The sequence below is a fragment of the Nicotiana tomentosiformis genome, chromosome 11 (genome assembly GCF_000390325.3).
Source record: "Nicotiana tomentosiformis chromosome 11, ASM39032v3, whole genome shotgun sequence".
Taxonomy (NCBI): Eukaryota; Viridiplantae; Streptophyta; class Magnoliopsida; order Solanales; family Solanaceae; genus Nicotiana; species Nicotiana tomentosiformis.
This window is the reverse complement of record NC_090822.1, coordinates 83,536,306-83,549,335: the sequence shown is the minus strand read 5'-3', so window position 1 is coordinate 83,549,335 and position 13,030 is coordinate 83,536,306. Positions and strand designations below refer to the sequence as shown.

The 13,030-nt window shown below is 41.4% G+C and overlaps 1 protein-coding gene across 1 annotated transcript; it reads right to left on the bottom strand.

Annotated features, from left to right (window-relative positions):
- Nucleotides 1-10,203: 10,203 nt before the first annotated feature.
- Nucleotides 10,204-10,680, bottom strand: LOC138901768 (uncharacterized). The gene has a single exon (XM_070189557.1). The coding sequence runs from the start codon at nucleotides 10,678-10,680 to the stop codon at nucleotides 10,204-10,206; it is 477 nt and encodes a 158-aa protein (XP_070045658.1).
- Nucleotides 10,681-13,030: the final 2,350 nt, after the last annotated feature.

The window sequence follows — 13,030 nt, the reverse complement described above, 5'->3', positions numbered from 1 at the left end:
GGCTCTCATGCTTAGGAAGTTGGCTACTTCTCCATTTCTAAATCTGAATCTAAATACACTAGACCCTTGTGGATAAAATATCTACAATACAAACTCACGTACACTAGGCCCTTGTAAATAAAGTGTCTACTAGAGCAACTCACGTACACTAGGCCCTCGTAGATAGAGTGTCTACTAGACCATTTTCTCTTTTCTGAATATGAACTAAAAGTGTGAGCAGTACACGCAATTGCACGTAAACATGCAATCACAACACATCAAGAAACTAATTATTTTTCATTCAAAATCTGAAACTGAGGGTATGAGCATTACAAATAACTTCACACAAGCAAATAATTGCTCATAAGCAAATAATTACAACAAGCCATACTAGTTAATCTCTTTCTATCTTAGAGGTTTTTGCTTGTATACATATATAGTTTATTATGAAAATAGGGCAAGCAAACAAGCAATATACTATGCACATTCTAATCTTGCCCTTGACTTAGGGAAGAAACCTTAATTTACTCCGAAACAATTATCCGGTCATTCCTTAACAACTTGTTTGGATGGTTGTCACATTTGAAATGTATCGTATTGCATTGTATTGTATTGTAATGTATTATTTGATAAATATAATATTTGGATAGATTGTATCATTTGTCGATATTTCATGATATCACGCACCAATAATATGAAGAATAAATTTGTAATATTATAAAGAAAAATTATGATACGGGGTAAAACTGGTATATTAAAAGGTAGGGTAAATGATAAAATAAAATTATTTAATAATAATGAAGGGTGATATAAGAGAAAAAGGCAAGGTAATTAACGACGCGACCACACCAAATCGGTTGTTATATAAAGTAGCACATTTCGTCGTTACGTAACGACGGATTTAACGATACGATACAATAAAATTTAAGTAACAGTCAAAATAAATATCGTATTTAAAGTAACAATACGATACTATACAATATGTAACAACCATCCAAACAAGCTGTATAATCTCACGTAGCCAACTCTTTGGAATCTACAATTTAAGCAGTTAAACCCGTTAATCTAAACTATTCATTCAACCCAATTCCTCCATTAAAGTCTCATTCAGCCATTTTTGCGATTATGGTTACTTCTATCCTTAAATTTCATCGATCGTGCATTCCATAATCATAATATATTATAAAGATTATAATTTAATAGTAAAAGTAACATAAATTACCTTATTGAAGAAACCCTATTTCTTTATTATTTGAGTTCTTGAAGATAATTTAAGGATTTCAAGATGAAATCCTGTTAGAATTTATGTTTGGGAGTAATAATCTTACTATAATCGCGTTAAAGACTCACCTTGGGATTGGGGAACGATTTTGGCTTAATATCTCCTTGAAAATACGGAACTTTAGCTCCTTGGGGTGTTAAGAATGATAAAATCACGTCTTTAGACCTTCTATAGACATGGGGAATTCTGTTGGCCTGGTCCCTCAGGCCTTTCTTGAAAGCCAAAATTTGGAATTCGTCTCGGTTCAACCGTAGCCACGGTCGGCTGCCACAGTTGGCTCGGGGGTCAGGTTACTATTCTGACACCCTTTAGTAAAATAGTCATAACTTTTTGAAGAAATATTGGAACGATGAATGTTCTAAAAACTACAGTGAAAGATCTTTCATTTGATATATAGCTCATAGCTCAATGTAAAATATGATCATTTGAAGCTAGAGCATGTGCAACTATGCTTGCTTTCTTCTCGTAAATAATTCCAATTTGTTCCATAATATCTCTCCCTTTTTCTACACACTTATACTACTTTCCAAACATGAGATTTAGGTGCTATAAATTCTTCAGACATTCCTTATGTCCAACTTAGTGCTCGAACGAGGATGAAATAACAACAACCACCCAGTATAATCCCACTAATGGGGTCTGGAGAGGGTAGTTTGTACGAAGACCTTACCCCTACCCTAGGGTAGAGAGGCTGTTTCCGATAGACCCTCGGCCCTCTCCCTCCAAGAACTCCCCACCTTGATCTTGGGGTGACTCGAACTCATAATCTCTTGGTTGAAAGTGGAGGGTGCTGATCACGCCCAACTATGCCTTGTAAGAAGGACTAAGCGGTCGCTGCAAATATAACCCGGTTCAAGTTCGGAGTCGAATCCACATGGAACTAACCTATTTACTACAACCTTAAATAATGCTAATGATAAGCTCGAACAACTTCCAGATGCAATAGTTTTATGAATAATCAGTGAAATTTATTTGGCCAAGGAAAAATGACAATAAAATTAGCAATAATAAAAACTAAAATTGAATTAAAGGGTAAAAGGATCTAGGACTATTGATTTTCCCAATTGCTGGATTAATTCTCAACTCTTTAGCTATAATCTCGCCGTAATACTCTATGAGGATTATGAGTTTCGGGTAGCCCGTAATTACCTTTCGATCAATTACGATAATTTACTAGAAGCATTCTCTCAAACTACTCTAGTTAACAATTTATGCAGCTCAAAATTATCCCACCAAAGCTTCGTTATGTCTAACCCCACTTTTAAATTCAAGTAATTAATCTCTTAACTTTTCCAAAAGTGGTTTTGTTCAACAACAATCTAACCAAGTGTTCTTTCTCAAGCAACACAAGGTGAATAGACACAATTAATCGAGGGCCCTTTCAATTAACCACAATACAATACATAATTGAACAATCATAGAACAAACACGGCTTAATTATAACAAAATAGAGTCAAGACTTCATCCAACAATTGGTTCCATCAACCCTAGATAATAGATTTAGCTACTCATACTAATGGAAAACAAATCACTAAAATAATTCATAATCAACAAATAGAAGTATGAAGAAGAAGATGAAAACTCTTAGGAATTTATCAGTCTTCTCTCCCTCGTTCATGCCTCTAAAATCTTCTAAAAACAGCTATCCCCCACTTCTGGGCGAGTTTAGGTTTCATATAGGTTTAGGTTAGTCGCCTAAGAAATTACATAATTAACTTTGCGTGTTTGGCTTTCGTCCGCCCGTCCGCGGCTGCGGATTCGACCGCGGATTTGGACTGCCGCACTGCCTTGAGTTTGCGGCCCACTCCGCGGCCGCGCACCTGGAGGGGTCATTTCGCTTGCTTTTCTCGCTCCTTTTCGACCGGGCTAACCTTCGATTTCCCTTTCACATTCCATGTTGACTCCAAAACACTCGTTAGATCCCTCCTAGCTTGGAGTAGCTCCTGCAATGCATCAAATTCTTAATTAGAGCATTTGTTATCTTTTAGCATTCAAATATTAATAAAGTGCGGCTAAATTAGAGTGTAAGTAGTGTCTAAATTGCATGAATAAAGCCTACTATCAACACCCTACACTTAAATCATTGCTCGTCCCCGAGCAATCAAACCACACTCTAAGAGGCCTAACTTCACTGAGCGACTTCCCTACTCATCACACCAAGAATATTTCACATAAATTGAGTACATTAGTGCAACATCTACACCTCAAGAGATGACTCCCTTTAGCCATGTAATGTTTTTAACTGGCTTACTTACTTTATATCAAAGGTCTAGACTTACCTCTCCTTCATGAATCAAGTGCCTGCTCACAACAAAAGAGACTCATTTCACAATCAGTAAAATTCACACACACTGAGGAACTTTAAAAGGAACAGAATTCACTCACCCTCAGAAATGACATTCTCGTGTCACAGAAAACGCACCATAGGCTTGCCCGTAGTGTACGACTCTACTAATTGAGCTCACTCAGTCTAGGATCAAGTAGGACTTTATTTGGATGTAATGTAGGATGTAGGTTGGGTAGGATATATTTGGATATATAATAGTGACTACACCTCCCTAAATACTTTAATACATTTATTTTACAATCAAGTCCACACCTAAGTTAAACCAATATTTTTATTTTTTAACACCACATATACCACCCCACACTTCTTCTTTGAGCACAATCACCTTAAAAGTCACCAAAGATTTATTACCAATCAACATGATACATTATTAACAATGTTCTTCTTTTTTTTTTTTTTTTTTCACAAGTGGCCTTTTCCAACAAGATATACCTTTCTCCTTTTTTCCTAGTTCCACTCAAAAGCTCCATCAACCACCCCACACTTTATCCTTTGTAAATTCATAGTATTTCCAGTGCTTACGAGAGGTAAAGAATTAAAAAATATGGTCAATTCAAACAAGGTATAGGGCTTGTAATGTGGTTGCCAAGGAAACAGGATTACAGACTCAATGAGGTTAACTATGGTACATAGCAAATAAGTGGGTGGAGTATGAATATATATGGTTCAATAAAGAAATGCCTATATCACTTCCCAGACTAAACAAGACTACCATTTCGCTTTGCAGACACACATGGCAAGTTCTAGGCATTAAATGTCGTGCACAGAATATAACAAGCCTCCTACACACATGGCACATAGCTCATTCCAGATTAGATCATCAAACACTCAGATCAGGGTACTTCAGCCAAATTAAGAACATACATTTTAAGGCCTTCTTACAAGAGTCAACAAATGAGCCTAAGCGACACACTAAAGTAACCGCTATATTCAAGGCATTACGAAATCAAACAAGGCTTCCTATTTTAATTCTGCCCATAGCCCATAAGTTCCTAACTAAAAAATAAAAAGCTAACTACACCCGGTTCAAACAAAATCCTTGGAAAAGAACAGTGGTTTGAAGAAAAACCAAGGGAGAATTGATACACTACTACAAAAGAAAATCTTTTTTTTTCTTTCGACCTTAGTCCCTCAAGAAACCCGTCGAATGATATCCATCGTTGGGCCAAGTCGAAATTGATTTATTTAAATAAACTACGAAACTATCTACATACAACAAAGTACCCCCTACCCCACACTTAAAAAGATGGCATGTCCCCATGTCATACAAAGTAAAGTAATGTGAGGTAAAGGAACTTCCCTGGTGGATCAGTCTTGATCGGAGACAGTGCCAGGGTCGAGATGACATGCTCTCCCCAGAGCACGTAGCCAGCCCATGATTTTCTTTTCTGACTTCGCATTTTGGGTTGCCAAAGCATCAACTCTGGCCCCAATTCCGTGACGGAAGTGCGCAGTCCTGCCATGTCTTGTTCTAGGGCTGTCATTCGCGTGCTCCGTCTGCACTGGGATGGTCTTTCAACCACTGCAGCTTGTTCCTGTGGGGGTGAGGAAGGTTCAACCTCCTTCTGCCCTTTGTCGCCCTCTTCCGACGCCTTAGAATCGTCACCATGAGTTGCTCCTGGTGCCACCGGGTCTTTCCCGATGGTCACTTTGTCTTCCCGGAACTTTGCTTCTTTCTTTACCATGCCATCCGCATTTGGGTTCTCAGGCACCCTTGCTGCCCGGCACAATCTAGTGATCAGAGAGGGGAAAAAGAATCCATACCTCTTATGTGTTGAACGGACGAACATCTCAGACTGAATAACTTTGGCCACATCGAAGTCGTGGCCACTCACGAAGCACCATATCAAGGCAGCTCTCGGACCATTTACCTCCGTGGTGTTGTGGGATGGCAGTAAGTGACTGTTGATGATGTACAACCAGCATTTTCCTTCAAAAGTGAGTGAGGAAGAGTGTAGCTTCGATCCCGGCACAACCCACACTACCTCTTTGTCTGGTGCACAGATAGTTCTGAAAAACCTGTTCCATATGATGGGTTCTCTCCTGTAAGTATCATAGAAATCCTCCTCCTCATTGAATTCAGGCAATCGATACACTCTCCTGATGGCTTCTAATGAGGCATCCACCCTCGTGTGTCGCACAGTGCATATTCTATCCTCATGTTCGAGGTAGTTGGCATAGAACTACCAAACAAGCATCAAGTTACCCTCCTCCGGCTCTTCGAAAAAGCTATCCAATCTGCGCCTGATCAACTCCTGATACATATTAGGGCATTCATCCTGGAGGGACGCCCTGTCAATACCCCTTTCCGGTACAGGTTTTTAGTGACCTTCAAATTGAAACGGTCTTGGGCAGCTCTGGAGACAAACCTGGTACGATCAAACTGAGCTGCACTGGTCGATGCCCGTCCCCGAGATGAGCCTCCATGACCACTTGATGAGACCCCGGTAGCACGTTTCTTCCTTGAAGGTTGCATGTTACCTACACAATAAATACTACTATCAGTGGAGAGAGGAATATGTGTCCCAATGGCGGTTACTCAGACTTCACTCGCACAATTGGTCACAATTTATCTTTAACACTCATTAAGGCAAATCAACAAACAATTAGTGTTCATATGTACCCCCCAAATCACCCAAAGACCCAATCAAACCCAACAATGGCTTCCTCAAAATCAATCAGTTCAAATAGCCTCCATTTACTACATATAAACCACAATCCAAATCCCAGACAAAAGTACCTATGATTTTACTAACCTATACGGAAAAGGAAAAAAAAATACTAAGAAAGAGGAATAAAATCATGTACTTACTTGGAGATCTTGAGAAGAACGGAGGTTGGAGATCGGTTGAGTGGAGAAGAGAAGGAAGGAGAAGAGTCTTGTGTTAAAAGGAAAATATGAGGGAAGGGTGAGGTTTGGGTTCTTGAAGTTAGGGAGGGAAGAAGAGAAGTGGGAGAAGTGAGGGTTTGGGTTAAGGAAAAGAGGGGGTGGGGGATTAAAAATAAAACAACTTACCTGGACACGCCCGCGCTTTCGCGCCCCAATCCGCGGTCCAAGTTGCGGCTGCGAATTCTGGGTAGAGGGGGTCCCAAAATCTGCGCCCCAATTCGCGGTTCGATCCGCGGCCACGGACGGGGGTAGAACACATGCCAAAATCTGTGGCCCAATCCGCAGTCCAATCCGCAGCTGCAGATCTCCGTCTCTAGCCAATTTTTGTGTTTGCCACATTTTTTACCTAGTCTTGGGTTAATTACGACCCCCCGAATCCTTTTGATGCGCATGATCTTTGCCCTGCACACTAGTAGGTCGGTCAAAGTCGTTCAAAATCAATTACAACAAACAAAGTAAGAAAAATAATGGGTTGCCTCCCAAAAAGAGCCTAAGTTAACGTCGCGGCACGACGATTTACAACAAACCATGGGTTGCCTCCCAGTAAGCGCCTGATTTAACGTCGCGGCACGACGCAGGCTTTCATTATCACTCCTCGTTCGCGTACTGGGGCTCTTCCAAAGTTATCACCACTCTATCCCTTTTCTCTTCGACCATTCCAAGGTAATGTTTCAACCTTTGCCCATTTACCGTGAACTTGTTTGTCCCATCTTCGGATTCAATCTCCACAGCTCCGCTTGAGAACACTTGCACCACTCTGAAGGGTCCTGACCATCTGGACTTCAACTTACCTGAAAACAACCTCAATCTTGAGTTGCATAACATCACTAGATCTCCGGGCTTGAAGTTCCAATCTAAGATGTGCTTATCATGGATCATTTTCATCTTTTCTTTGTATAATCTAGCATTTTCAAATGCATGGAACCTGAATTCCTCGAGCTCATGTAACTCAGTGACTCTGCTAGTGCCTGCGGTCTCTATATCTAGATTCAGCTACCGCAGTGCCCAAAGTGCTTTATGTTCGAGCTCTACCGGAAGGTGGCATGCCTTTCCAAACACCAACTTGTACGGTGACATACCAATTGGAGTTTTGAATGCTGTGCGGTATGCCCATGATGCATCATCCAACTTCTTCGCCCCAATCGGTCCTTGTTGCATTCACTGTCTTTGTCATGACGCTTTTAATTTCTCTATTGGACACTTCAACTTGCCCGCTCGTCTGTGGGTGGTATGATGTGGCTACTTTGTGGCGAACTCCATACTTTTCCAACAGACGTGCGAATATCTATTGCAAAAATGAGTTCCACCATCACTGATTATAGCTCTCGGGGTGCCAAAATGTGTGAAGATGTTTTTCTTTAGGAAACTTGTTACCCCTTTTGCATCATTGGTTGGGAGAGCCACCACTTCGACCCACTTGGAGACATAATCAACCGCTACCAATATATATTTGTTACCATACGAGCTGACGAACGGTCCCATAAAGTCGATCCCCCACATGTCAAAAACCTCTACCTCTTGAATTGTGGTCATCGACATCTCGTGACGGCGAGATATGTTACCCGTCCTTTGGCATTCATCGCAACTTTTGACCCAAGCATGGGCATCCTTGAACAGAGTAGGCCAATACAATCCCGATTCCAACACTTTTGCTGATGTCCGAATTCCTTCAAATTGTCCACCATATGGTGAAGCATGGCAAGCCTGCAAAACAGAAGGTTGATCTTTCTCAGGGATACACCTCCGGATCATGTTATCTACACATAGTTTAAACAATAGAGGTTCGTCCCAATAAAAGGCTCGACAGTCGCGGAATAACGTTTTCTTTTGAATTGAGGAAAGTTCATAAGGTACAATACCGTTTGCTAAATAGTTAGCAATATCAGCATACCATGGCGTCTCCTCCATTGTCACAACAAGTAACTGTTCATCCGGGAATGTCTCTGTTATGTCTTCAACCTCCATTCTCTTTTCAGCTCCTTCCAATATTGAGAGGTGGTATGCCACTTGATTGTCCGTCCCCTTTCTATCACGAATTTCCAGATCAAATTCTTGTAGCAAAAGAACCCAGCGAATCAAGCGTGGCTTTGACTCCTTCTTTGCTATCAAGTACCTAATTGCTGCATGGTCAGTATAAACAATAACTTTTGAAGCAATTAAGTACAACCTGAATTTGTCGAAGGCAAACACTACAACCAGCATTTCCTTTTCCATTACAGTATAATTGAGATGTGCACCGCTGAGCGTCCTACTTGCATACTAAATCGGGTGCATCATATGTCTTTTCGCTGTCCCAAGACTGCTCCTATAGCATAATCACTGTCGTCGCACATGAGCTCGAATGGTTGCTCCCAGTTGGGTGCAACAATGATGGGTGCATTTATCAGTCTCTTCTTCAGCTCCTCAAATGCCAACCTGCAATCATTAGACAACACAAAGGGCTGATCCTTTTCAAGAAGTTTACATAAAGGGTTAGCAATCTTGGAAAAATCTTTTATGAATTGCCTGTAGAACCCGGCGCCCAAGAAAACTTCTCACTGCCTTGACCGAAGTGGGCGGTGGCAATTTCTCAATCACACCAACTTTAGCACGGTCGACCTCAATTCCCTTACTGGACATTTGATACCCCAAAACTATTCCTTCTTGTACCATAAAATGGCAATTTTCCCAATTCAGCACCAAATTTGTCTCCATACATATTTTGAGCACTCTTCTTAAATTGTGAAGACAATCTTCAAATGAATCCCCCACCACGGAGAAATCATCCATAAACACCTCCATAATATCCTCCACCATGTCAGTGAATATGGCTAACATGCACCGCTGGAATGTAGTCGGTGCATTGCAAAGTCCAAAGGGCATTCTCCGAAAGGCAAAGATGCCATATGGACAAGTGAAGGATGTTTTCTCTCTGTCTTCCGGTGCTATTGAGATCTGGTTATACCCCGAATATCCATCCAAGAAATAGAAGTGGGACCGCCCAGCTAACCTATCCAACATTTGGTCAATGAAAGGCAATGGGAAATGGTCCTTTCGAGTGGCTATGTTCAGTTTCCGATAGTCCATGTAAATTCGCCACCCCGTGACTGTACGAGTCGAGATCAACTCGTTATTCTCATTTTGTACGACCGTCATTCCCCCTTTTTTTGGCACACATTGGACAAGACTGACCCAGTTGCTATTAGAGATGGGGAAGATAATACCCGCATCCAGCCACTTGATCACTTCCTTCTTTACTACTTCCTTCATATTTGGGTTCAGACGTCATTGATGTTCCCTGGAAGGTTTGTGCCCCTCTTCCAGAAGAATCTTGTGCATGCAAAAGGCTAGGCTGATACCCTTTATGGCTGCCATGGTCCAACCAATGGCAGTTTTACATTCTTGCAATACCTTTAATTGTTGCTCTACCTGCACAGCTTGCAAACCAGATGATATAATAACAGGCAAAGTAGAATTAGGCCCCAAGAAAGCGTACCTGAGGTGGGATGGAAGCGGTTTTAAGTCCAACTGTGGTGGCTCCTCTATTGATGGTTTTGCAGGTGGTGTTGCTCTCTCTTCTAAGCGTAGGAGCTCGAACTGAGATTCCCTTTTCCATAATCCTTGACCTTCGAGAGCAATGACCCACTCTGCCAACACTTCACCGTCCATCTCTTCCAAATTCATCAAGCAGGCTTCTAGTGGATCCTTGACATTAAGGGTCTCGTCCTATTCTTGCAGTATCACATCTACGGCCTCCACTAGTGAACAATTTGCAAATTCACTGGGTCTCCTCATGGATTGTTGAACGTTGAATATTATTTCTTTATTGTTCAACCTCATTTTCAACTCTCCAGTCTCACAATCAATTAATGCTCTCCTAGTGGCTAAGAATGGCCTTCCCAGAATGATGGGTATCTCTTCATCCACCTGACAATCAAGAATAACAAAGTCTGCAGGAAATATAAATTTCCCCATTTGCACAAGCACATCATCAAGAATTCCTTTCGGTTTTTTGACTGTGCGATCAGCCAGTTGCAGCAACATTGAGGTCGGTCTAGCTCTGCCAATGCCCAGTTTCGTATAGATTGCCAAAGGCATCAAGTTTATGCTGGTTCCCAAGTCACACAATGCTTTAGCAAAAGCATAACTCCCAATAGTGCATGGGATAGTGAAGCTACCTGGATCAGACACCTTTTGGGCCATATGTCTTGTCACTACCGCACTGCAGGTCTATGTCAGAGTTACAGTGGACAGGTCCTGGAAGTCAAATTTCCGCGACATCAGGTCCTTCATCATTTTTGCATACCCTGGCATTTCCCTCAAAGCATCCATCAGTGGAATATTCAATTGAATCTGTCGAAGCATTTCCATGAATTTCCTATATTTATCATCTTTCTTTTGTTTTGCCAATCTCTGAGGGAATGGTGCAGGAGTAAATCTTTGTCCATTACTTGATGTCTTTTCTTTGTTGGAAGCTTCTGGAACAAGAGGTGCCACCTGTTCTGAGACTTGTTCACCGTCATTCTCCTTACCCTTGTCAACCTGTGCTTGTTCAATTACAACCTCAGTGAGCTATGCTGACTCATCTGTCTCTAATGTAACTGGAGTAGTTGGCGTAGTCTCTCTCCTAAATTGAGCAACTTCTTGCTCTTTGTCTAAATCCCTTCCATTCCTGAGACTCACTGCCATTAGCTAATTTGGGTTCTGTTCCTTTGGGTTAATATTTATATCTGCAGGCAATGTTCCTTGGGGGCGATTGTTCAAGGCCATAGATAGTTGTCCCAGTTGAGTTTCAATGCCTTTGATTGCTGAATCATGTGCTACTAACTTTTCTTGCATCTTAACATTTGTTCTAATGAGTTGTTGCAGCATACCCCTGACTTCTACCATATTGTTGTCCTGTTGTTGATGAGGTGGTTGGTAGGCCAACTGTTCATAGTGCTGCTGATTATAGCCCTGCTGCCTTTGATAAGGCACAACTTGACCTTGTGGTCGTGCGCCTCCAGAATTGGGGTTGTGTTGTGGTATGTTGGGTCTGTACTGCTGGTTTGGTACTGGTCCCCATTGTTGCCCACCTTGCCCCTGACCTCCAAAATTATTGACATAATTCATGTCTTCTCTGAAGCCCTGATTGTTATTCTCTCCACGAGCACACATATGACTAGTTTATGCAAGGAGTGCACAATCCTCCATTCGTTGTATCAACAATGTGCACTTGCTTTGTACCCATCTCATCAATTTTCTTTATCAGTATGCTCATCTGAGTCATGAGAGTGGCTATGTTCTCTGCATGTGAATTGTTTGGGTCAAGAGCAACAGAATGCACTATTGGTGCAAGTGTCGTACCTCTAGCCATCCAGCCTGAATTTTGAGCCGTCTTGTCAAGAAGAATCTTGCACTCTGTGAATGTATTGCTAAAAAATGCACCCCCAGCTGAAGCGTCTACATTGGCCTTCAAACTATCTGCTAAACCCATGTAGAATCTCTGTCTTAGCATCTGATCTGGAATGCCATGGTGTGGACACTTCACTAGCATACCCTTGAACCTCTCCTAGGTTTCTTGCAAGGACTCAGTTGGTTTTTGCCTGAACTGCAATATCTCATCAATCTGCCTTGCAGTCTTGTTGGGAGGATAAAACTTGTTTAAGAACTATTTGACTAATTCTTCCCAAGTGGCAATGGAGTTTATTGGGAGTGAATTCAGCCAAGTTTGAGCCTCTCCAGTCACAAAGAATGAAAATAGTAATAGCTTGATGGCTTCAGGAGTCACATTCGGCTGTCTTTGGGTCACACATATTGATAGGAAATTCTTCAGATATTGTTGTGGGTCTTCAATGTATGACCCGGAGAACAATCCTTTATTTTGCAACGGATGCGGCATGTTGTTGGTGATCTGGAATGTCTCCGCTTGTATCTGAGGTACAGCAATGGCGGTGGCTAAGTTATCAGCAGTTGGTTGTGCCCAATCATATAGAGCAGCTTCTGGCACAAGAGGTTCCACCACTCCATTGTTTGGGTCAACCCGATTATTCCGATTGTTTTCGTTGACATCGTCCACTTTGTCCATTTCAGTTTTGAGTGTGTATTTTTGTTGTAACTGTTTGTTCTTCTTGTTGGCTCGATTTAATGCCCTGAATGCTTTCTCGGGGTCTGAGAGTCCTTCAAAAAGTTCACCAGTCCTCGAAGAGCTTCTAGGCATACACATGAGTCACAAGAGAATTCAAACGTGAGAATTTCAATGAAAAAAATTTAAACACCATAAGAAATTGATCTAAACTAAGAATCCTAGCAATTCTTCTAAGTTGTAATAAATAACACCGTTAGTTCCCCAGCAACGACGCCAAAATTTGATCACGCCCAACTATGCCTTGTAAGAAGGACTAAGCAGTTGCTGTAAATATAATCCGGTTCAAGTCCGAAGTCGAATCCCACAGGGAACTAACCTATTTACTACAACCTTAAATAATGCTAATAATAAGCTCAGACAACTTCCGGATGCAATAGTTTTATGAATAATCAATGGAATTTATTTAGCCAAGGAAAAATGACAATA